Genomic DNA, 26,514 nt, shown 5'->3' on the forward strand with positions numbered 1-26,514 from the left:
CTCGACGACGGTTGACTCACTCACGCAAGCACGACGGTTGAATCCGTCCAGCAATGACATGAAGCTGTGGTGAGACGGAGAGAGTTACGCACGAATTTCATCAACCGAGACAGAAGGACGGCCGCGGCTAGCTCCAACCGAGGAATACTTAATGATTTGATCGGCGCGACTTTCGATTTTCCGACAAGCAACGCGGAAGTTATCTCCCCAGAGATGGATGTGAGCCTAAGATAAACGGCGGCGGCGTAAGAAGTGGTAGCGCGTCAGAAAAGCCGTGAAGCTCGCATTCCATTGTATCGGATCCTCGCTGTATCCAGCGAGCGAGTCGCTGCCCGTTTAGGTCGACCAGCGACGTTTTTATGGACTCCCACTGGCTTACCAATGTTAATGGAATAGTTTCGTCCCAGTCCACTTTAAGCTGCCACAATTTTTTCAGAAGGATTTTGGCTGAAATTGTCACGGGCGTGCTCCAACCGAGTGGATCGAACAGCTTCGTGATGGTGGATAAGATCGCGCGTTTTGTGTTTGGAATCGAGAGAGGAAATGACACGCGAAATTCGAAGACGTCCGACGCCGGATTCCAGCTGATACCGAGAATTTTTATGTGCTCATTAGTTTGTAGAATTTTAGAGCAAGCTAACCCGTGATTTTCGACGGCGATGTCGCTCAATAATTTTGACGAGTTACTGACCCATTTCCGCAATTCGAACTGGCCCCGAGCTAACAGTGCGCACAGCTGTTCGCGGATTTGTCTAAGCATTGGAATGTCGTCCGCCCCGAAGAGGACATCGTCGACGTAGATATGATTTTGGAGCACCGAGACCGCCAAGGGAAACGCATCTCCTTCGTCTTGAGCGAGCTGACGAAGCACGCGAAGTGCTAAAAAGGGCGCCGAAGCCGTACCGTATGTCACCGTGAGCAGCTGATACGCTTGTACGCTCTGGTCGTTATCACGGAACCACAAGACTCGCTGGTAGTCGACGTCGCGAGGATCCACTCGTATTTGACGATACATTTTAGCGATATCGGCAGCATAAACGTAGCGAAACTGTCTCCATTGTAGAATTACCGCTGCTAAGTCGGTCTGTAATTTCGGACCCGCGAGCAAATGATCATTTAGCGTCGATCCATTTCCAGTGCGGCTCGAGGCGTTAAACACGACGCGCAAATGCGTGGTAACGCTGCTCTCGCGAATAACCGGGTGATGCGGAATGTAAACGCATTGCGCTGAGTCGGGCCCGGGAGACGATATGGTTCGCATATGTCCCATTCGCTCATACTCGCTAAGAAAATCGCTGTATTCCGCTTTTAATTGCGGATTTTCATTGAAGCGTCGCTGCAATCCTTGCAACAAGCGTTTGGCGGTCCTATGCGAGCTTCCGATTTCGATCGGAGGGCCTCGCTTGAATGGGAGACGCACGATGTACCGACCGTTCGAATCGCGCGAGTGCGTCGACACAAAATGCTCTTTGCACCGCTGCTCCTCGGGGCTGAGTAATGTCTGTCGCGGCAGCTCCTCGATTTCCCAAAAATTCTGGAAAAGCTTATCGAGTGATAGATTGTTTGCGCAATGCTGGACGGTGACGTTACGTGAGTTCTCACGAGTCGCCGTCGAGCCCGAGATGATTCATCCAAAGACGGTATTTTGCGCCACAGGTTGGCCGCTTTCGCCCTTTCGCACGCCCTCGAGAATCAGATTACCATAAAGATCGGCGCCTAAGAGCAGATCAATTGGATCTGCGCTGAGAGGATCCGGATCCGCGAGAGAAAGATCCGCGAGATGATCCCAATTGACGGGAGAGACCGCAGGCGACGGTGCGTAGCTCGTCAGCGACTTCATTATAGACGCGCAAATCTCGAGAGCCGGCTTCGAGTTGTCGCAGGGAGAAAAAATTATGTTTGCGGCGAAACGACAAGTGCCAGCGTCGAAGCCTCCGACGCCGGAAATGGCAACCGGTGCGCAAACGCGGTGCACTTTTAGGATCCGCGCAAGTCGTTCGGTCATAAAAGTTATTTCCGAGCCTTGGTCGATTAATGCTCGAACGACGATGGCACGACCTGATGCTGTCCGAGCCTGGACTTTAGCGGTTGCCAGTGACGTGAGGTCGCGAAAGAGTTTTGGTCGTCATATTTAATGCAGTTACAGCAGCAGTCTCAGCGGTCTTTGCTTGCGCATCGGAGCGGGCTGGCTGCTTCGACTGACGGAGAATCTGCATTGAGGTGTAGCATCGAGTGATGCTTTTGCTGACACGTGCGACAGGCGTATTTGCTGGGGCACGATTTTACTGCGTGTTTGGCGCTCAAGCAGTTCATGCAACTGTTGCTGCTTTTGATGATTTCCGCACGTTGTATCGGGCTTTTCTTAATAAATTGCGGACACTTGTTTATAAAGTGAGCCGATTTGCACAGTGGGCATGAGATTGTAGACGTTGCGGACGCCGTCGCGCTCGTTGCCTTTTGCGACCGTGCTAGTTTTGTAGCGCTTGGAGGCGCCAATTCCTCGAGAGCGCGAGAGGCGATGAAGCGATCGAGATCCGCGTATGACGGAATAGCAGTTTCGTTCCCCCCCCCCCTTTGAGCTTTCATGCTTTTCGCGTAGCAGGATCGAGTTTTTGCGAGACGGTATACACGAGGAGATTGTTCAGAATGTCTTCGGATGATCGCTTGAGTGTTTTTAGCGACGCGATAGCTTGATTTGCTTTATCTCGCAGTTCGTTTAATTCTGAAGCTGACTCGCGTAAAACACTCGGGAGATTACACAGCGACGCGGCATGAATATCGACCAAGCGACGTTTATTCTCATAGCGCGATACAAGAGTTTTTCAAGCGATCTCGAAGTTGTCGGCTGTTACTGGAATGTTCTTAATCGCGTCCAGAGCGCGCCCGGTCAAGCTCGAAAATAAGAAGTGCATACGCGCGAACGCGGACAAGTCCTTATTGTGGATAATGAGCAACGAAAAACGATCGTGAAAACTCTCCCATTCGTCGTACTTGCCCGAAAACGGTGGAATGCTGATGGGTGGTAGATGAGACAGCGAAAAGGCTGATGAAGACCCACTGGTGCGATGATTTGCCGAGGTGGAAGTCATCGGCGGTTCGATCTCCTCGAGGCGCTCCGCCATGTAGTCCAGGGTCTCCTGATAAACGTCTTCGTGCGCGTCAAACAGCTGACTCCGGAAGTAGTCGACCGACTCTCTTTGCTTCTGGCACGGCTTGCAGCAACGATGAATGCGTCTCAATGCACTAAGCCCATGTCTCTTTCAGGGCGGACACTCGCGATCGTATTTTTGCGGGTGTGTAATTATTTTTCCCGACCTTTCGAAAATTATCAAGTGACCGGGAGATTGAATGAAACAATGCTTGCTGTTTCGCTAAAAGTTCACTCATGGTGATATGCGAATTGTTACCCTTTGTCCAATCACTTTAACGCGCCACACTGATTGCCCTTAATCCGGCTCGAAGGACCAATTTTATGTTCGCGATCGAAATGAGACTCCGATCGGAACAGAGAGGTGCCGGGTGCGCTCAGAGAGAGCGAAGGGTCAGATTGGCGGCGAGGAAAGAACGGAGCGAGCAACGAAAGGAGCGAGAAGGAGAGAGAACGCTGGCGGTCGCACGAAACGGCAACCGAGCGAGAGAGAGAGCCAAATAGAATTAAGTGAGCGAAAAGTGAGGATCCGCAGGCGCGGTGGAAACGGATCAAATCGAATGAGCGCGATAAATGTTTGTAGAGCGATGATATTTGCAGAATAATGCACTTTATTGTTAATAATTAATTAAACGAATTAACAAAAGTTTGCTGGCGATTAAGCCCGTCGAATACGTTCACGCAACAAGCGTCTAAATCTCGCAATAAGAAAAGATTCGAGAAACAGCTGATTTCGAAGCCCGAAACTAAGCTTTCGTACGCTTGAGACGAAAATGAGAAAACTAATTAATAGCACTCAGCTTGAAGCGTCTTCTCACTCGGAATTGAAGAAAGCTTCTGGTTTTGCAAAAATGACCGAGTGAAACGCCTGTCCGGTTGATCTGCTTGCGACCGCCTTTTTCACATCGGAGAGAGGGCCAGATGGTCGATGATGATTCGTGCAGACCTAAACTCAAGCGCCAGAGAGGGGAACGCTATCTCTGATGATTTTGAAATTTTCGGCTTTTTAACGCTTCTCTCTTGGCCTTTCCTGTTAGAAGTAAAAATAAAAACAATAGCAGCGGCTCACTCGAGATTGTTTACCGAAGCATGTTTTTCCACTGCGAACGCTAAACATGGTCATATTCTGCCCGTTACTATGAATTTGTTACAACGTATACGATAACGAATTATAAAGACAAAATTATAGAAATATATGACGAAAAAAATTATAAAAACGACATAACGCACGCAGCGCGAAGCTCGATCGTTAACACTGTATATACTTACTTGTTTCTGTAAAGTAGACCTTAATAGTTTATAGATCTCATCAGTTAATAAATTTCTTAATGCAAGTGATTGTAGTATGAAATAAATGTCTACTGGAACAGCATTATTGAACTATTACCTGTGTATTGATGAACGGTGGATTATGCAGTGGTTACTATATATACTTGCAAACACTTAGAGTGGGTATTAAATAAAGTTTATTGTTATTAATAAGGATATTATACACGGTTATAAATAAATTACAAGGCTTGGGTGATTGTAAGAGGTGTAATAATTGTCTCTCTTCTGTCTCCTTCTATCTTGCACACATCTGAGATAGGATGATTTGAATTGCTGTACTGGAACAAATAATGGTCCTTGAGAATGATGGACAACTATGTTATAATAATTGATATGATTTTTTTATTTAATTAATAAATGAACAAACAATAATATATAAACAAATACATAAATATATAAATGGATGTTTATAGAATAAATATGTCTCTATTTCAAACTGACATTGAACGTCATAGTGATATCTAATTAGACATTTATTCTGATTCATGGTTAGTCTGATTATAATTGAATCTGTAATTGTTAATCTGTAAATAATTGTGTTCATATGATATGATCTGTATATTACAACAAACTACTTTGGCTTAGTATTGATAGTTTGAGCAAGTGTTTTGAAAATGCTCTGTACTGAACTTATTAGAATAGATTATTACTTGGGATTATTAGTAGAACATTAATTAATTGATTGACTTATTTGAATTGGTTCTTAGACTTTATTATGTGTGAATATTATTATATGAATGAAGTGCACCACTATTATTATTGTAGATTTTGTCATTGACTGTTAGTGAATGATATTGTTCTCGGTGGACTTTTAGTTATATCTATTAGAGTAGGACAGCTACCCAGAATAAACAAATATATATACAAAATAAATAATGACAAACAAGCTTCAGAGCTAGAGCTAGTTAGACATGCTCTATTTATTACTTTATATCACATAATAATTAATTAGACGTTTCGACCATTCGGATGTGGTCATCTTTAGTACAATACTTAAAACTATCTTCTAAAACATATTACAAATATATATACACTATCTCAACAAGAGAAGGACATTCTTGTTTTAAATAAAACCAGGCTAACAATTATGGACATGAGTAAGAAAATAGATAAAAACGCCCCGGCTTCGGATACCGGGGACCGGCACGTGGGGGGTATCGTCCCTGCCTTCTGCGGGTCGTCATCCTGCGAAGGGATGGCCTCCACGTCTGCGGCAAGCGTAGAGAGTCGAGCTGTTATTGCCAGCATTGAAAGATTAAGCACGGCTATCACTATTGTGCTGAGAAGAGGATCCAGATCGGGCTCTTTGAGGGGAAGTGAGGTCGACTCTACTCTGGCATCTGAGGACGTGGAGCTGCCTTGTTCGGTGAGTTCTGCCCCCGATGCCTCTGATTTCTGTGGAGCGGAATACTCTGATTCGGAGGGTAGAGTCTTATCTGGCGGGTCGTCCGAGCATCTGAAAAAGAAGATAAGATTAAATCTACAGGGAGTAGAAAAAGAAGGAAGCGGGGTTCCCCCCTTAAAGACGAAGAGCTTGAAAAAGAGAGGTATGCCCCGAGTTTCTCTTTCGATAGTAGAAAAAGTTGAAAATGAAATGGCTGGCGTCAAATTGAAACACGCTACCTAGCTTAATTTAAAGATTAAAGATATGATTGATGAAATAGAGTCAATTAGGAAGAGGTCGACCAACATTAAAGAGTCATTTAGTGGACAAATTAAGGTGTTCCTAGAGGTCATACGTAGAACCAGCAACCTTCTATCTATCAAGGCCTCATCAAAGGAGGACCCAGAATATTGGAAGGCGAGGTTCTATAATATGGAAAAATTAGCCATGGACAATAAATGCAAAGCAGATTCTTTGGAGGTCGAATTGTAGGAGGTTAAAAGAAGAGAACAAGTGCAGGCCTCGTATGATCTGACTCACACCGTAACCCCAAGTATGGGGCCGGTGGCCGGTGCTTGCATTGAGCTTGCACGGGCCGCGAGGGTGGTAAAACCTTTATAAAAAGACCCGGGTTGGTCGGACTCGTCAGCCATGGTAGGCAACCGACCTAGGAGAAGGCAACTCTGAGAACAAACCACAGGATAGGAAGAGGGGGAGGTGCGCTGCTCTTCCCCTCGGTTTTACCCGGACTCTGCGCACTCGGCCGGGGGTCGTCCTTCCCCGCGCTCGCGCTCATCATGTACACACACGTTCACACACACACTCTTGGCCCTCGCACTTTCTGGGCGCCTTCGCCACTGCGAAGCTGCCCGGAAGTTGGGGCCTATGCATGCATCCGGCGGGGGCCCCCGCGCATCGTGATGATGCGTGGGATACCACTTCCCGCCTGCATACACTCACACATTCATTTATCAATCATATACACACACACATACACACACCATTCTTTCACACACACAATCTCACCACATCCACACCCGCCCGGGTGGGGACCTGTGGTCCGCCCCCGAGTCTGGGGGACCCGGGCCGGCATGTGGTGGTGATGGGGCGGCGGCTGCGTCGGGACGCGTTCCCCGGGGGAATCCGCATTTTACCCGGGAGCGCGCTTTCGGGGTACGTCGTCGCTCGTGATCCGCCGCATGTCGGGCCTCATGCGGGCGGGTGGCGGGGCGGGTCTCCCCCTGGCCGATCGGTGGCGTTCGCCGAGCGGGCCAGTCGCTTTTTTGAGGGCCCGTAAGGCGTGCGCGTCGATTCATGGGTACGAATCCGGGACAACAGCGCGGAAGTCTCAAGCTAAGGTAGAAGGCATCGTGCCGAGGGTTGAATGGCCGCAGAGACTATAAAAATGTGTGGTCGCAAACGATCCCTATGGGGCACCTGGCGCCACAGTATATTAGTCGCCTTACTCCGGTATAGAGGCTTTGCCGGAGTGGACCTGTTTCCTACCATACTTGTGGGACAAAGATGGAGACACACAATACACAAAAAACAATCACAAAGCCGGACGGAACTAGCAATGACGACGTGGACATCAAACACGAAATAGAGAGGGCGCTGACAGGATTACAAGAGGGAAGGGGCATAACAGCCGGCCTGAAGAAAGTCGCCGATAAGACCAGCGTCGGGCGACTGAGGAGCGACGAGAGGGCAGCAACGGCTAGTGGGAATTCCTTCCCTGCTAGCACGAAAAGGAAAGGGAGGGAGGCGTTCTCCTTCTCGAGTAAGAGCGAGGAGGGAGACGCCCCTTTTAGAACCCCGAAGGGGAAATTGGTAAGAGGACCCAAAGAGGGAACTGGGATAATGCCCCCGAGCGGTGGAAAAGTGGCGGATGGAGGCGCCAGTATAAGGCCGAAAAAACTCAGGAGGAGGGGCGTGGCCACCCTCGACAAAGATCTCCTGAGGCACTAGGACTGTCTGAGGGCAGCTTTCGAACAACTCCAGCTGCCCCCTTATCTCTGGGCAGTCCTGTGGGACTACCTCCGAGGCAGGACAATCGCATATACGGATGGGACAGGTACGGTGTGCGAGAGGTTGATGTTACCGCGGGGTTCCACAGGGGTCTGTTTTAGGCCCGACACTGTGGAATCTCGGGTACGACGATGTGTTTTGGGCGGCCCTTCCTCCGGGCTGTGACGTCGTCTGTTATGCCGACGACACGTTAGTCATGGCCGGGGGGAGGATTGGAGAGAGGCCGCGCTGTAGCAACCGCAGCCGTGGTAAGTGTAGTGCGCGCTATACGGGGCCTGGGATTACAGGTGGCTCCTCAGAAGACGGAAGCCTTGTTCTTCTACAGGAAGACAGGAGGGAGACCACCCCCGACATTCATAAACGTCGGAGGGTCCCGTATCCTTGTGGGGTTCAAGATGAAGTATCTAGGCCTCACCCTGGATGGACTCTGGGAGTTCACACAGCATTTCGATGCTCTCACTCCCAGAGTGGACAGGATGGCGAACGTGTTGTGTCGCCTCCTGCCCAATCTCGGCAGTCCAAGTGCCAAAGTAAGGCACTTATACACGAACACCGTCCGGTCGGTGTCCCTTTACGGGGCACCGATTTGGGCAAACGACCAACAAACGCGCCAGCGCCTTGGTGCGTAAAGCCGATTGCCGCATGGCCATCAGAGTCGCCCGTTGTTACCGGACGGTGTCGTACGTGGCGGCCACGACCCTGGCGGGGATGCTCCCGTTCGACCTAGTCACTGCTTTGCTTGCCAAAGCATATTGAGGTCAGACGGAGCGACATTTCCCCCGAAAACATCCCCAGGAAAGTGGAGAGAGAGTAGGCCAGGGCCCGGAAGGTGGCGCTCAGGGAGTGGAAACACCGACTGAGCAAACACAATACTCCGGGTCTCACGGAATGGAGGACCGTCGAGGCCATCCAGCCCTGCCTACTGGAGTGGATAGGTAGGAGAGGAGGAGGAATTTCCTTCCACATGGCGCAGGTTTTTACCGGGCATGGTTGCTTCGGTGACTACCTGTGCCGGATTGTGAAGGAGCGCACTGCGCGGTGCTTCCACTGCGCGGCCGACCAGGATTCGGCGCAGCACACGCTCAAGGTGTGCTCGGCGTGGTCCGTGGAGCGTCGGATTCTGGTCGAGGTGGCTGGCGATGACCTCCCTTTCTTTGTTAGAGGAAAGTTGGAGGAGGAGGGTTTATAGGAGGTGGTCTCCTTCTGTGAGACGGTTATGTCTCGGAAGGAGGAGGCCGAGAGAGAGAGAGAGGAGGGAGGTACTGCCTCTTCCCAGAGGAGGAGAAGGGGCCAGGGAGGGGATCGGCCGAGGCCACGCCCTCCGCGCCCAGGCGCCGTCATCGCGCCGAGGTAGGATAAGAGGGGGGATGGAAAAGCGTTAGCGACCTCTCTCATTTCCTTCTCCGGTAGATTCCTACGCACGCTGGAGGGACCGTGCGGAGCCTAGCAACTTCGTCAGGGTTTTGTCCCAATCGCTGGTAGGAGATGGGGACTCTGATTCCAAACCCCCGGGTGCCTGGACTCGATAGGTGTGTTTTTGAAAAACACCCCCAGGATAGAGGAGTAAACCTCGAGAAAAAATCTGGGACCTAGCCAGTCTCGTTAGCACGCCGGTACTTCGGCATAACGGCTGGCCCCCCATGGCACGAGGGAGGGACGTGGTGTCTTATACCGTAACCCAAAGTTTGGGGCTGGGGGCCGGTGCTTGCATTGAGCTTGCACGGTCCGCGAGGGTGATAAAACCTCTATAAAAAGATCCGGGCAGAACGGGCTCGTTAGTCTTGGTCGACAACCGTCTTAGTGGAAGGAAAACTACGATAAATACACCCGGAGAAAACAACTCTGTTAACAAATTATTATGATGAAAGTATGACCGACACAGGGAAAGACTTACAGCAGCAGGGGGTCGATAACCCAGCTGCCGGCGCGGATGGGGGTATAGTCCCTGCCTTTGCCGCGTCGTTATCCGGTGAAACGCCTACTGCGGGGTTGACTATGAGCCCCGCAGTAGATATTGATATCGGTGGTTTCTCCTCAGGAGAGGAGATGGAAGTAAGAGGGAGGACTGCTCCTCCTGCCGTGGAGGACCTCCCGCTGGAGGATTTACTAGGGGATAGGGGCGGGGGACCCCCTTCTAGAGGAACCTGCGCCTCTCCCCCCAGGTTTGGTCAAGGCCCGTCCCGCCCTTTGCAAAAGGGATGCGAGCGACAGGTGGCGGCTGCTCCGCAAGGAGCGGGGTAGACCGCGTAAAGATGGGTCGGACTTCTTTAGGTTCCCCCCGGTGCTCCTGTCGGAATCGGATTCCGATGGGGAAGACGGAGTCACCGCGGGGACGTCCACCACGGGCAGTGCAGCGGAGGGAACTGCACTGTCCGGAGCCGGCAACTCAGGGGGGGGAAGTTCCCCTCCTTGAGATCATCCCGCTGGCGTTCACCGGCCCCCAAAAAAGGAGGGCTGAGAAGGTCATTGGTCTGATGGAGAAAGGAACCTCAGAGGAGATGCTCGTGAGCATAGACCGGGTGCTCCTCTCCATAGAGGAAGTGCGACAGCCGGCCACTGGGCTCAAAGGTGAGCTCAGTGGAAAGCTTAAGTTTGGGGTGCACGTCCTCAGGGAGACCGTCCGGATTCTTGCCGGGCGGGCTTCCGAGGGCGGGGACGGCTTTTGGCGCGAGTGGGTCCAGGCGCTGGAGAGGGACATTGAGTCCCAGCGGTCGGAGTATGGCCGTCTCCAGCGCCAAATCCGCAAACTACAGGCGTAGAATGCGCGTTGGTGAGAGGCCGATCTCACCTGTAGTGGAGGGTTTTCTCCCAAGCCCTGGGCCGGCTGGGGGGAACTACCATGGAAGTAGAGGTGGGCGGGGACTGGTACCCCCGTCCTTCCCCGTCGAATGATCCGCAGATCGCGGTGAGCTTGGCGGTGAGCAAGCGATACCTTGCGAGAATTTGGCGACCGCCTCCGGGGGCTGGAAGAAAGGGTGGCGATGCCCCCCTCCACCAACAGCCTCCGCCCCCTCCCGCCCTCGAGAACTCCACCGCTAGGGGGGCAATCCAGAGCAAAGTGAGGGGAAGGGGGAGAAAGGGGGGACCCACTGGGGTTGTGGTGCCTCGGGGGGCGGGGGATGTTCCCCCATCGCCGCTGGGGGTCTCCGCTGGCTCCGTTGCACCCCCTCTTCCCGAGGCGATAAGCACGCCGGAAGCGGTGGAACTCATTACCTGGGCCACCGTGGTCCGGCGGAAAAGGAGGGCCGGTAAGGCCGGTGGAGGGCCTCGTCCCTCCTCTGCCGCGCCCCCAGCCCGGCCGACCTTCCATGTGAAGACGGCCCCCAAGAAGGCGACGCCCGGAGGGGAAGGCGACAGTGGCGCGTAAAGGCCGGAAGCGCCTCCCGCGCACGGCGGCGATCCTCTTGACCGGCCGCGGCGACCTGGCCGGAGCCATGGCCATGGCGCGGCAGAAGATCCGCCTAGAGGATCTCGGTCGTTTTGACGGCATGAAGGCACGGAGGGCCTTCAACGGGGATCTCCTTTTGGAGATCCCCGGAGGTCAAGTTGCGGAGGCTGGGGCAAGTCGGCTGACCTCCGCAATGAAGACCGCGCTCGAGGGGTTCGAGAGGGTGAGCGTTTCACTCCCCTCGAAGAAACTTGATCTCCGCCTCACGGGGGTCGAGGAGTCGGTCTCCGGGGAGGAGATCCGCTGAGCTATTGCTCGTATTGGCGAATGTTCAGAACCGGAGATCCGAATAGGTCCGCTACACCCGACCAACCGGCGTGTGCAGACAGTTTGGGCGCAATGCCCAGCACGAGCGGCGGTCAAGGCATCGGAGGCCAAGGTCATCCAGATCGGATGGACCTACGTACGGGTGGAGCTGCTCAAAAGCAGATCCACCCGATGTTTTCGGTGCCTGGCGCGTAAACACGTACAGCAGAGGTGCCCGTCCAAGGAGGACAGGGCCCTCTGCTGTTTTAATTGCGGTGAAACGGGGAGGCATGTTATTGTCTCCCCCAATGCCCCATCTGCACGAAGGCGGGGAGGGAGGGAAACACAGGGCGGGGTCGGAGAAGTGCCCTCCGATCCCCCCTGCGCCTCCGGGCTCCCCTAAAAAATGGGTGACCACTCCCCCCCCCCCCCGGTGCCCGTTGGGGCCACTACGCGAGTTCCGTGGATGGTCCTCACGGACACCGCGGGCGAGATTCCTAGCAGGGCCGACTCGTGTGAGCGCGAGGGTCACGAGGGCGACCTCGAGGACCCTCGCGGAAAAGCGCCCTTAGGGCAGTGGGGGGAGAAATCCAGCCCTCCTTTCCAGCCCCAGAAAGTGCGGGCCCTTTCGGCTCCTCAATTACCTCCGGGTAAGCCGGGCTCGAGGTGTCGGAAGGGCAAGGGTTGGTCCCCTGCGGGGCGGGCAGTGTCAGACCACTCCCTCTCGGATTGAGGGGGGACTTTGGTCTTTGTCCGTCCCCGTAGGCGGGACCGTTAGGCCACGGTTCAAGGGGTTTTTCACGTCGAGGGCGGGGGGGGGGGGAACGTGGGAACCTCCCCCCACATAGGTTTTGATGATGCCGGGTGACCGGCAGTCGGGGGGTGGCCGAATGTAATGCGTTGCGGTTTCCGGCTATCCCCCATAAACGGCGGCTGACGGCCAAGCAACGGGGGTGGAGTTTAGTTGGTAGGCGCCTGAGAGACAGTTGGTCTTTTTGTACTCCGAATCCCAGGCGAATCCAACACTACCTTATGGCAGTGGATATTTTTCCACATTGCACGCCATAAGGTGTTTTTGGAAGATTCTCTACCCCCGGGGGGGGGGGAAGCTACGCTTCCACACAAGAAAAAAAAAGCCTCGTATGATATAGATTTATCTAATAGACTTACCTGTGATTTTGGATGAAGTAATTGTTGGAAATATTCTAAAAGGAAATTCAAATAGCGCGGGCTACAGCCCAACGGAGCGCCGCAGCTAGGATGTCGAGACGGCCCTGATCCATGGAGGGGGAATCGATGCACGCATAGCAGCATGCATGTCTTTATTAGTGTGCGGCTAGTCCCATCCGTTACGACGGTGGCGTGAAACTAACGTCTTTTATATAAGAGGAATAGCGAATAAATAGTTTTGATACGATACGATTCAGTTTGTTTCGAGAAAGCGGGTTTGACTCCCTCACCCCCTTATATATTTCTAACATAATAGATAAGAACGTTGATCAAACAAAGATGGTTCCCTCCATTCGAGAGTAGAAGGAGATCTACAAGCAGTAGAAATATTAGAGATGATATTACTTCAGCTAAAACCATTGTGAAAGATTGTGAAAGTGGTATACATAGGGAGCTTTTCATCAAGGCATTTAGGCGACACATTGACACGGTGTCAGACAGGGTGCTTTCCATCAATGACACGCCACGGCACGGTTCGACACAGCAGAAGAGCAAAGTCGAACACAGAGTCTAGTTCATGGCTGCCAATTTTTGGGATGGTATTCTAGAGAATTTTCATTTTATTTATCTGCAAAATATATTTATACTTATCGCAATCGTAAACAATAATAAATGATGGTTATGTTGATTTGTACGTACTTTAAATATGCCAATATGCTCCTGGTACAATATGCCAATATGCTCCTGGCCAATTTTTCAATTAAATGAACTTACCAGATATCATGGGAAGACATAAACAGACTCTAGCGGTCCAGTTCAGAACTAAACGCGTTCCATCAAGTATCTAAGCACGGTGTTTGACCGTGTCACACAGTGTCGATCTGTGTCTCCTAGATGGAAAACTCCCATAGTGAACTTATTAGCAGACTGGATCTGAATCTTGCCATCATCCGCTCCCTTGATAGACTGGGAGATGGAATGACTCAGTTGATCCAGGAGATAAGGTTGCTCAGGAAGGATCTTAACACTGGCGGTCCGAAATCTGGCGATTTTCATCCTCCTGGCCCACCAATTTCTCCGTCTGAATGGAAAAAGGTAAGGGCAAGAAAAAGACTAATAATAATAATAATATGATGATGAACTGTAATTCTGGTAAGAAGAGCACTTACCTTGGGTTTTCGGATGATAAGTTGCCGACTATAAGCTCGCTAAACTTTAGGGGATCGAATAAGAAAAGATTGAAAGTTGTCTCTGGAGGATATAGTGAGGTTTCTGTTGTGCCTAGAGACAAACCTGGAGAAATGAAAAAATAAAATAGATTAACTAACATACGGATGGATAACTGTGATATAAATAATCCTCCTTGTATTTATAGTATGAGTGAGGAAGAAATTTTTGAGAATTTTGTAGAAGTAGATAGAAATAAAACTAAATGGTCCATCGTCCGTGATAAGAAAAACAAGAGAAAGAGAAAGAAAATGGGTACAAAATCTATCCCGATTAAAGACAATTCTCTGCTCCTGCCGAACTTTGACTCTAGGTCTCTTATTAATAGAAATAAGTATACCAATAATACTTTTAATAATAATTTTAATAACATTAACGTAAAATCCAATAGTACTTATAAAGATAAATTAATTAATCTTAAAAAGAAGGTGCCGTGTACGTCAGCGGTGTCTATTTTGATTGAAGATGGTTGTCTTTCTTACGCAGATGTTCTTAAAACGGTGCGTGAGAAAATCTCTTTTATGGAGTTGGGTATAACGAATACCAAAATCAAGCGGGCGATTACGGGTGGTGTGCTTATAGAGATTCCGGGTGACGAATCTGAAACTAAAGCGGATATTCTTCTGATTAGATTGAAAGATATATTTAAAGATAATTGTGGAGTTAAATTGCGTAGATCTATTAAAAGGTCACAATTAAGACTTACAGGCCTGGACGACTCGATTTCTATTCCTGAAATTAGAAACATCTTATCAGAAATAGGTAAATGCTCAATAAAAAATGTCTCATCTAGCCAGATATGTTCGTGGAGGTTTAGGTGCAGTGTTCGTTCAGTGCCCGATATCGGCTGCTGTAAATATTCTCGAAGCTGAAAGAATTAATATAGGCTGGTCAACTATAAGAGTTGATCCTATGCGACCAAGGCCATTGCAATGCTTCCGGTGCTTGGCGGTGGGTCATACTTTACAAAAGTGCCCTGAGGCTAAAGATAGAAGGCTCTGTTGCTACAGATGTGACGAACTGGATCACAAAACCTCTGACTGAGTGCAGAAACAAGATTAGGTGTCCTGTGTGCTTTGACAGAGGTCTTAACACCGATCACATGGCGGGTAGCGACGCCTGTAGACCGGTGGCCCCTGGAAAAGCTATAGAGAAAAATGTTAAGACTGTAAATAAAGATGGTGATAGTGGTAATGTTTACATTCCTATCCCGGCTACAGCAGAGGTCACTGAGGTTCGGAGGCCCCAGGATTTGGCGAAGATTTCCGCCGAAGAAATGGATGTGGGGATACCAACCTTAATGGTGACCTTGCGACCGGCAGCAGCGGGTCAGCAGGCGGAAACCCCAGCAAAATAACGGAGCTGAGCCATGCGGCCAACGCCCCGAGGAACCAGCGAAGCAGCGGACCTTCGGCGATAAGAAGATTCCCAAGGTCCTGACATAGGTTAAGTTTTATTTTAAAAATACATATAGATAAATGTTTTATTTGCCATTAGAGCACAAATTATTCGCTGTTCCTAGTTTTATAAAATTTTAATAGTTTATCGCAATGAACGTTCCGCGTATACGTAAGAAACGCGAAACGACATCGTAGTGTTAAGATTACTTCTAGAATACGTAAAGATAAGTAGTTCGATAAAGAAAACCGCGTTAAACTAATCATTAAGAAATCGGATAAATCCGAGTAGTTTTATTTCGTGTTAAAGACAAGATATGCAATTTTAAATTACGTACTGTAAATAGATTCTTTTAAACGCGAATCACCGCCGTGACGAAACGGGTTACGAATTGATAGCGGTGATATTTTTATTATTATTATTATTATTATTCGATGCCAAGTCGCATACGAAAAGCGGTGCTGTAATAACTAAGCGTCGGCATTTGGTCAAACATCTATGTCGGCGAATTGATCAAAGACGATCGAAAAGTCAACTCGGTCAATACTTAACCGAGCGCGGCTAAACATTCGCCGTGGGAATTTCCATATATGGCAGACAATCGCAAACGTTTTCCGATGCGATAAACAGCCAGCGCCTTTCATCAGCGGCGTCGGAAACATGATTGGCGGACGACAGCTACCACCTGTAAGAATCCGGATTGGTTCAACCCAAGAAGGAAGGAAAGCAATCGTTGTCGAGGTATATAAGGAACGAAATCCAGCGTCCAGAGAATTGGTGTGCGAAAAATGGGTTCCTAGCGTGTCTTTCGCCGAGTCACGCTTCGAAGGAGCACCATGGCCACCTTATATCATTTAACCGATAACCAGTAGTTTGATGATAGATTTTCGCGACTCCTGCCGTAAAGGAGGATGTACGTGAAGTGTTATATTTTACTGCAATGTAAAACATGATCAATAAATTGTGATAACCGATTTATGTTCAACCCGGCGACGCGAAGAGATCGTGCAATTGTGCAAGTGCGTGCGTCTTAATTATAATTTTCCGATGTACTCGTATGACAAACAATAAACTGTGATTATTTTATCATATACAAATGTCAAGAGTCATTCCAAATATTTACCTCTTACATGCGTTCGTATAAACTCACCGTTAGTTGGGTTATCCTCTCCGTGGCGGACATCCTGATGTGCCAGCTGCAATGGAGATCCTGGAGGCATCCTGGAAACTTAAAAAATAAAAAGAGGAATTAATGAAGTTGTTGTGTGTCGAAAGACCACAACGTAATAATTATAGGTTAATTAGGCAATAACAATAATAAACATTTAGAAGGCCATTAATCGAGGCCACTTCTCGAGAACCTGTGACAAAAGTTATTTAATTATTAAACAATTAGGCGCTGACGCGAACACTCGTTCTTAGAAGCCCGAGTGTCACTTGCGTCTAAAGTAGGTTAAACAGATTAGCATTTTGGTAACACAATGGATCGATATAGTTCAAGTCTCATTGTGTTCCGAATACTGATCCGTATAAATTAAGGCGGCACACAAGGTGCCGCGGGTTTTTATCAGCAAAATTCCGGACAAAGCACGACACGTCGCGTACACGCGTAACCGCAGTAGTACGGTCGCCGAGTGAGGTGACAAGTGTAAAACAAGATACCGAATAAAAGTTATTCTATCTATTTAAAAGTACATCATTCTCCTAAACTCTCCGAGCCAAAGCCCCCTTGACCAGCACGGCGAATCTCGAATCTTTACGCAGCGCCTACCGCTATCGAAGTAGGCGCAACAAATTGGTGGCAGCGGTGGGATTCGCCATCTTTACCGTTAATCTGGATGTTCTGGATACCCTGATGACCTGGGCATGGCTGCAGCTGGACCAAGAAGTCTAACTCGAAGAGTTAGAAGCACAGGCACCAGAGTTAAAAACAACGCAAAACGAAAGTTAAAGTGTTGAAACTGGTGACCAAGAAAGTGAGCCGAAGCAACCCGTAGCAGCAATCAGCAGAGGAACAGCGTGAGCCTAGCAGAACGCCGCAGGAGCTGAATTAACGCAACCTGAGCAGAGCAGCCTTATCGCAGAGACGAACCGCGACCTGCCTCAACAGCCGACAGCCGGACGCAGAAGACAGCCCGACGCAACGGCACGAGCAGTGATTCAACATGCGAGCGATAATAATTCTGTAAGTTACTGACAAAAATTGTACACTAAAAGTTAAGCGGCGTTAATGTCCGAAGAACGCGATAACCCCAACGTGCAACTTAATCGATCCTGGCTATTCAGCAGCCAGGGCCAACGAGCGATAAGCGCACTTATAAACCCGAATCAGGGAACACAGCGTGCGACACGCGGAAATCGCGAACTCGAAACACAGAGTTCTAGTACCGAAAACGCGAGCGAGAATCCGGAAGTCCACGAGAATATAGAAATAAATCGACACTACTCTTTCGGGAAAATAGATACTAGTCTAATACTCGAAAGTGAGGATAGGGAAACGCGTCAAAACAGACAAATAAGCAGTAGAACACCGAGTCGCGCGTCAACAAATAGCGAGTCCGAACTGACCTCATACGATAGCAGTATTCGATCCGCGCGAGATAAGATACGAGAGCACGATGGCCCAAGCACCACGCAACATAACTGCCAGCGTGATAAACGAAGATATAGAATCGTTACGCGAACAACTAAGTAACGAAGGCAAAGAGACCGTAATAGCGGCCGGAACGCAGAGAAATCGCGAAACTGAGCAGATGGAAATAATGGTCAAATTTATGAGCGACATGCGAGTTCAACTACAAGGGATACAGGAACATTTCCACACGCAAATACTACGCTTACAAGAGCAGTTCGTCGATCTACAAGAACAGCAACGCGATATAAGAAACACGATCCGACCAGTCGCGTTCGGGCCTGATAATAGGGCACAGGTTTCACCACGACGTGTAACAGAGACGAACGTGACATACGGACATGGCCCATCCGATATACGGAGTAGGTCCCTACTCGCGACCAGCTACATGCAATTAAAAGAGGCGCGGAGTATAATACCGGAAATTGACGGTACCTCGCAGCACAAAATCCAAGAATTTTTAAGCGCAAGCACATATGCAAGGAAAGCATAAATTCTACAGAAGAGTCACAGTTACTCAAGGCCATATTGTGCACTAAACTAAAGGGAAAGGTCATGCTCAATTTCCAGACGCGAAACATACAAACGTTCGCAAAACTGAAGCAAGAACTCGAGGCATGCTATACGACCCGTAAAAGCATTGCTCACCTGCAGTTAGAGTTTAACACACTCAAGCAAAAGCAGGGGGAGGGCGCTTAAGTATATGGCCTGCGAGTGGATTAGCTCGCAATGAAACTCTATGAGTCAACGATTGAAGGCAAGGAACACACCGTGGCCGAAAAGAACACGATTAAGGGAACAATACAAGGCCAGGCCCTGCAAAATTTTCAATTAGGATTGCAGGAGGACATAAAAATAATAGTCCGATCGCGGAACTACAGCAATCTGCAAGAAGTGATAGCAGTGGCTGCCTCAGAAGAAAAAATGAGAAACCCAAACGTAATGAATAAGCCTAATTACAAAGCGGTAGATACCACGCGAGAAAAACCACCGCAATGTGCAAAATGTGGCAAATGGGGCCACCACGGACGCGAATGCCGCACAAGTCGCTTCGCTAACCGATTTAACTTACCCAAGGCGGACGGACAAAGAGTAAACGCTCTTGAAAAATATTGCAAGCATTGCAAAAAGACAGGACACTTGCGCGACGAGTGTTAGCTGCTAAACGGCCGACCCGAAAAAGAGGCCAACTCAAACGATAATGTACGCCCAAGAGCCATTAAATACACTAAAAGTGATAAGGGCAAGGGCGACGATAGCGACAACGAGAGCGAGGTCACTGCCAAGAGAACAGCTCGACCAGCGAAAACTCTACAAGTCGCACATACCGATAAAATAGCGCAAACAAACACGGATTTGGATCTGATTAAAATCTCTGTTAAAGAAGCAAAAGGAGAAATATCTACCATGCTAGTGGATACCGGCGCAACATTAACATTAATAAAGTTAAAGCATCTGAAGAGGGAGAAACGCTAATCTATGACGAAAAAATTACATTAATCGGCGCTATCGGAAGAAAAACGGAAACTTTGAGGATAATTGAAGGCAATATACCTATGCGCAACAAGCGCATAAGACACAAGATACATGTGGTGGGAGATGATTTCCCCATAACACATGAAGGAATTCTGGGCGCAGATTTTTTGAAACGGCATGTGACGCATTGGGAGTACCCCACTAAGCGATTAACCATAGGAGAAACTACATTCAAGCTGTTTCCTTATAAGAAAATAACATTGGCACCACGAAGTGAAACAGTCGTGCAAGCCACGACAAGTGAAAGCGCTCTAAGAGTTGTGCACGTATTAGAGACACGAGACAGGGGTGATCATCGGTGGCTGTTTAGTAAACGCCAGTTACTATAGCTGTCCCGTAAGCGTAATAAACACCACCGACGAAGAGATCGAAATACAAGCCCCACACGTCGATATTGAGCCTATAGAAAATAAGGTGGAAGCATAAATCTTAACCACCGGAAAATGCGAGGAGGGGGATACAGTACCTTTATCGCGCATTGGAAAAATAAAGAAGTCAATAAGGACCGAATATATGAATTGCGAAGAAGAAAAAGCAATATTGGCAATCTGCGAAGAATACAGTAACATATTCCATTTGGACGGAGAACCCCTGACCTGCACCGAGGCACTGCAACACGAGATCGTAACTCGAGCCGGTACGGCACCCGCGAATACGCGACCGTATAGATTACCGGAGAAACATAAGGCCGAAGTAAATAGACAGGTACAGGAAATGTTAAGAAACGATATCGTACGTTGTGACGTGATATTTTCGTGGTCCGTCACAGGGCGAGTAAGCCCGATCGAGGAGGGAAATTTGAGGTCGGAAACCCCACCGCGGGGGGCGACGACCTCTCCCTCTTAATTCTTTTTTTGAGCGTTGTAGCAAATTACGCGAGTCGTGGTGAGTGGCCAAACTCCAATATTGTGATTGAGGTGGAGCAGCCTTTGTGGGACCTGCGGGGGACTCAGCAGGCAGGACGACGGAGGCCCGGACGGCGTGCAGGCAGATCCAGAATAAGGGCAAGTAGAAATACCCTTGCTGGTATAATTCGATTCCAGACACAGTCGCTACCGCAGTTACCGTTTCAGATTCGGAGCATATCGAGGCCGGTGGACGCACCGAGAGAGATGACGCCCGAGAGGGAAGCGCGCTCTCACACGCCGGAGAACCGGGGTGGAGTACCCGAACAAGGAGCTGTCGTAACGAGCCAGGAAAGCAGAATCAGGTCGGAACCTGGCCAGTTCCCGGCTGATTCAAAGAAGGTTCGAATCCGGAAACGGAAAAGGCCGCAAAGGGCGTTAACGGCAGCTGTCAGAAGAGAGAGACCGGGGTCACCTCGGAAAAGCGTCACCGAGGGCCGATATATCGAGGAGCGACACGAGCATCGAGAAATCTAGGAAACATCGAAGGATCAAGAATCGCTAATCGATAGCGAGGATCTACATGCGCAGGACGATGCGCGGAATGTCACCGCTGTCCGGCGAGCCTCGCTGTCGTCACTGTTCGGCGAGTCGGCAACCTGAGAGGAGCCTTGAGGACCACAACGGGCGTACCGACGATTTGTAAGGCCACCACTTCGACTTCGCGGTAAGAGAGCGGTACCAGTAGGCGGCCCAAGCCTCGCGGAAATAAGAACCCGCATAGTTTTCGTAAAAGGGTATTGAATGTACTGAAATGTCTCGCGGTATCGAGCGAGGTTAGATTTAGGCCGGGCCCCGCTGACTACCGCCGCTCTAGAATAAGATTTCACCATGCTTTTTCCCCTCGGGGCTGCCGAGCCGACAGTCGTTTTGCGTAGGATAATGTCTTTTTTTTATGCGTAATAATTTCGTGTCTTTTCATGTATTTACGTACCGAGCGTAAGAATATTTTTGGAGTTAGTCTGTCGCGTATTTCTCGCCTCGGCCTTCTGTCGAGCGCTTACAATCAGAGCCGTAAGAATAAAATTAAGACAGAATTCGTACTGTAGGCTAATTTCTATTGAGAGCGAATTGCGCTGTGTGCTAACTGTTATTAAGAGAGATTAATAGAGTGAATCGTGACGACCGTACCTAATGAGAATTATAGAACTTGTACGTCGAATATATTATACCGCGTGAGACGGAAGTACGCGGATTTCCGTGTACCAAACATCCAAGTCATAACGCCTTTTACAGAGAAAACTGATATCTCCCCTTCGCGGGATTAAGACGTCTATCACCCGGCGTCAATCTTACTTGATCTAATTACTAGAATTAAATGTTATTTGTTACCAATTAATGTGTTCTTAATAACCATCTATTTCAGACTCCTCTCTCCAAATCGGTATTCAGCATCTCTAAAGAACCTTGCCCCTCTGCCATTTGTAGAGCGGGCTAGTCGCGCTTATCGCTCATTAATAAAAATATGAACTCTAACGTATTTGTTCGTGCGGTGCGTTAATCTGCGCCTGGCGCCTAACTATAAGTATTACAGTAATGAATAAATCAATTAAATAGAGCAACGAGGTTTGACACGCTTACCGGCGGGTGTACTTCTGCCCGACGGAAAAGTCGTCGCAACGTCCAAGCTCGAGTCAATGAAACGCACCACTTTTGGTGGTACCGAAGAAAACAGACGCTTCGGGAAAACTTAAAATGCGAGTCGTGGTCGATTTCCGAAAATTAAACGACCTAACAGTCGGAGACTCTTTTCCACTGCCAAATATAACAGATATTTTGGACCAACTAGGAAATTCAAAATATTTTACGTTAGATCTGGCATCGGGTTATCATCAAATACCCATGGCAGACAGAAATAAGCAAAAACGGCTTTTTCAACGCCCTACGGGCATTATGAATTTAATCGGATGCCGTTCGGGCTAAAGAATGCTCCGGCAACGTTTCAAAGATTAATGAATACTATTCTGGCGGGCATACAAGGAATACGGTATCTGGTCTATTTAGACGACATCGTGATATACGGCGCTAGCTTAGAAGACCACAATCGGCAACTATTAGAAGTATTACAAAAAATACGCGACAATAATCTGAAATTACAGCCGGACAAGTGTGAATTTCTTAGAAAAGAAATGGCATATTTAGGACACATAATTACCGAACACGGAATTATGCCTAACCCTGGAAAGATCCAGGTAGTAAAGAATTTCCCTACGCCAAAACGAGTCAAGGATGTGCAATCATTCATAGGACTGGCGGGCTATTATAGACGGTTTATGGAAAATTTTTCGAAAATAGTCAAACCACTCACGAAATTGATTAAAAAGGGAGTAAAATTCGAGTGGACACAAGAGCAGCAAGGAGCTTTTGACAATCTAAAAGAGAAACTAATTACCGCTCCCGTCTTGCAGTATCCAAATTTCAACGATGAATTTATACTGACTACTGACGCATCGGATTTCGCGATAGGAGGTATCTTGTCACAAGGAGTGATAGGACAAGACCGACCAATAGCTTATGCTAGCAGAATTCTTTCTCGTGCAGAACAAAATTATAACACGACGGAAAAAGAATTACTCGCGATTGTGTGGGCGTTCAAACATTTTCGACCGTACCTATACGGGATTTAAAATTGTCACCGACCATAAACCGCTAATTTGGTTGTTTAACGTGACTGATCCAGGATCTCGTCTAATTAGATGGAGACTGAAATTGGAAGAGTACGACTATGAAATCGTACACAAAGCCGGAAAATGCAATACAAATGCTGACGCACTAAGTCGCAACGTCGTTCACGATATACATATAATCAACAAGGAGAAAGAGAGTGACGAAGAGGAAGAAGAAAGAGATAGCGAAAAAGAAATAAAAAGGTACACGGAGGAAGAGAAACAGCAAATATTATATGAGTATCATAATGCACCGATAGGCGGGCATCAAGGCGTGCAAGCACCATAAATTGAATCCGTTTAACTCACAACTGGAGAAGATTAACAAAAGACGTAGAACGATACATTGCTAAATGCGAGCATTGCCAAAAAAGTAAATTAAAACGGCGAAGTAAAGCGCCAATGATTATTACCGATACTCCGAATAGGCTATTCGAAAAATGCGCACTAGATATAGTAGGACCGTTAACCGTAACTCTAACCGGAAACAAATACGTACTAACATTCCAAGATCATTTCACGAAACTGAGCAAGGCAATGCCCATCGAAAATCAGGAAGCTGGTACAGTAGCGAAGGCATTCGTTACAAAAATAATTTTGGAATACGGAGTGCCTGATAAAATTCTCACCGACCAGGGAACGAATTTTATGAGCGAAGTGTTTAAGAGCACTTGCAAATTGTTAAAAATTGAGAAGATTCGTACAAGCGCGTACCACCCGAAAAGTAACGGCGCGCTCGAAAGATCGCACAGGACACTAGCAGAGTACTTGCGACACTACATAAACGGAGATCAGACCGATTGGGACAAATGGCTGCCCTACGCGATGTTCACATACAATACTACACCGCATACAGCGACAGGTTATACGCCATTTGAACTGTTATACGGACACCAGGTTACGCACCCTACGGCCCTGACATATCCTCCGAAATTAACGTATACGTATGATGACTACGTATCCGAGTTCAAAGAAAGATTGCGTGCAGCACACCAGATAGCGAAAGCGAACATGCAAGAGGAGAAAGCAAAGTCAAAAGAATGCTACGACAAAAAGGCTAATGTAAGCACGTTTAGAGCAGGCGACAAGGTATTGCTATACGATGAAACACTGCGCCGCGGACGCTCTAAGAAATTAGAATCTTTATGGTGAGGACCGCATACAATAATTAAACAAAATTTCGACGTGAATTACACTATAAAAGCGGGGAGGAAAAGCATGGTCGTTCATGCGAATCGTTTAAAATTATTTGTGGAACAATAAACACTTACCTCCCCGCCTCCCCTTGTTTCTCCGTGCACTTTATCAGATGGGATACTGGCACATCAAACCGGAAAAACCCCCGGAGAAAACTTGGGGGCAACTTCCCCTCAAACTTCGCCGTCACGTCTACCAAATCTTTGCGGAGCGGGAAAGATTTTCGCGGTAGACGGAGGCGAAACACGTGCCGCGTTCCCGCGATCGAATCAGACTCGACGAGGAAGGTCTTGTTCATCTTCGCGAGTCGAAACAGTATTAAACTACGCGCCACTTGCTCTCTAACGACCCACCGATAAAAAATGCTCATTCATATCTAATGTAACTTTATAACCACCTGATAACAGGTATCTAATTCTCCGGGAAGCGCTTGCGACGCAACCTGAGACAGACCTATCCGTCACCTTGGACCGATTCCAGCAAGAGCCTGGGTTATATTTCGAGGAGATTGGAGACCTAAACATTATACTCTACCTGGAAACTAGTGATCAAACTCGAAATATCGTCGTTAGGTCAGCGCCATGAGCATATCAGAGAATGGGTTGAGCGAGCCGAAAGCGAGCGGGACACGATACATCCTACTCGTCCAGAGAAAAGCAAATTTGCGAATCTGTTAGAGTTAATAAAGAAAGATGAAGTTAGATTAGCTGCACTAATAGACAGATTAAACAGTATCTATAAGGATTCATTAAATAGAAAGCGCGGACTGATTAACGGAATAAGTTCGCTAGCTAAATCGTTATTCGGCACTATGGATGCCGACGATGAAAAACAAATAAACGTACAACTGATGCTAATACAAAGTAACCAGAAGACGCTTACGTAACGCATAACCAATTAAAAGTATTAAATACTACAATAGCGCATATCAGTGATTTAGAAGAAACTATCGAACAGAATAATGAAAGATTATACGATCTAGATAAGCGTATCTACAACGGCACATTATTAATTATCAAAAGCGAAGAAATAAATGAATATTGCACTATTATTAACAAAATGTTAACCGATTTACAGCGTGACGTACAGAACGTATATGACTACTTGTCTTACGCTACACACGGAATTATACACCCTAGGTTAGTTCCGGTAGAGAAAATTTTTAGCGAATTGCGAGCGATAACGCCACACTTGCCTCAAGGGACGCACTTCCCCTTTGCCCTCGAAAATAGTGGATGGCCGTTACTAGAAAAATTGACCACTGTTAACGCGTATTATGCGAACAACACTGTGTACACTATATTAAGATTTCTGCTTGTATCTTATCCTAAATATAAGTTAATAAAGATAATTCCTCTACCTGTCCATAACCATGGCGAACTATTTACCTTTACGGAAATAAACCAACATGTAATTGCCGTTAATCTGGAATTACCCTCCTATGTAACCATGACGGTAGAAAATTTAAGTGTGTAAAAATCGTAAATCAGTATATTTGTAAACCAGACAGTCCAGTATACTCTATAAATCCGAGAGCACTCTGTGAAGTACAGTTGTACGCGGGACTAGCGAAAGAAAATGCATGCGACGTTAGATACATTAAATCTAACCAAACGATTTGGATAGCTCTAAGCAAAGAAAATTCGTGGCTGTATTCGACTAATAAAGAACAGGAAATAATTATACAGTGCAAAAATAAAAGGAATATGCGAATCAAAATCGAACGCACAGGTAAAATTACATTAGTAAATAATTGTAAAATAATTACGACGGACATGACCATCAGGACTTTAACGTTAACAAGCGACACTAGCATTCAAGCCTTTTTGCCGAAATTTAATTTAACTCTTGAAACCGTGTGAGCTTCGGCGGACGCGGAGTAGCTCGCCGGAATCCAGGTTCGGTCGGTTGGAGGTATGCCAAATAAACCAAATGCTCGTTTATAATAAATGTAACAAAACAGTGTTTATTCAGAAAGATGTAGATATGGTTTGTCTCGAATGATCTGCCTCAATGCTCGTGTATACATGCGAAGCGTGTGCAAGATGAATTCAAAAGAGCATACAAAATAGCCCAAATATCGGTGAAATAATTAACAAGTGATAGCGAAATAGTTCTTTAAGAGGATGCTGAAGTGACGGGCGAACTCCGACGCGAAAGCGCCATCATTTCGATGGTACTAAAAATGAAATGACATTAT

The 26,514-nt window shown here is 47.8% G+C and overlaps 1 protein-coding gene and 1 long non-coding RNA gene across 2 annotated transcripts; both read right to left on the reverse strand.

Annotated features, from left to right (window-relative positions):
• Positions 1-199: 199 nt before the first annotated feature.
• Positions 200-1,840, reverse strand: LOC105679252 (uncharacterized). Its single transcript, XM_012379163.1, has 2 exons — positions 1,640-1,840; positions 200-1,534 (listed from the first exon to the last, which is right to left on the reverse strand). The coding sequence occupies exons 1-2, from the start codon at positions 1,838-1,840 to the stop codon at positions 200-202; spliced, it is 1,536 nt and encodes a 511-aa protein (XP_012234586.1).
• A 3,525-nt stretch (positions 1,841-5,365) lies between these two features.
• LOC136998014 (uncharacterized) lies at positions 5,366-18,519 on the reverse strand. The gene is made up of 2 exons (XR_010888597.1): positions 13,528-18,519; positions 5,366-5,933 (listed from the first exon to the last, which is right to left on the reverse strand). It is a non-coding gene; the product is annotated as an uncharacterized lncRNA (long non-coding RNA).
• Between the last annotated feature and the right edge of the window lie 7,995 nt (positions 18,520-26,514).

This window comes from Linepithema humile, chromosome 2, assembly GCF_040581485.1.
Source record: "Linepithema humile isolate Giens D197 chromosome 2, Lhum_UNIL_v1.0, whole genome shotgun sequence".
Lineage (NCBI taxonomy): Eukaryota > Metazoa > Arthropoda > Insecta > Hymenoptera > Formicidae > Linepithema > Linepithema humile.

Excerpts from the sequence above, each read along its gene's own strand:
- LOC105679252 (XM_012379163.1), bottom strand. The coding sequence starts at position 1,840 with ATGAAGTCGCTGACGAGCTACGCACCGTCGCCTGCGGTCTCTCCCGTC. Across the intron at positions 1,535-1,639 it reads AACCTGTGGCGCAAAATACC|AATTTTTGGGAAATCGAGGA; the intron begins GTCTTTGGATGA and ends AAGCTTTTCCAG.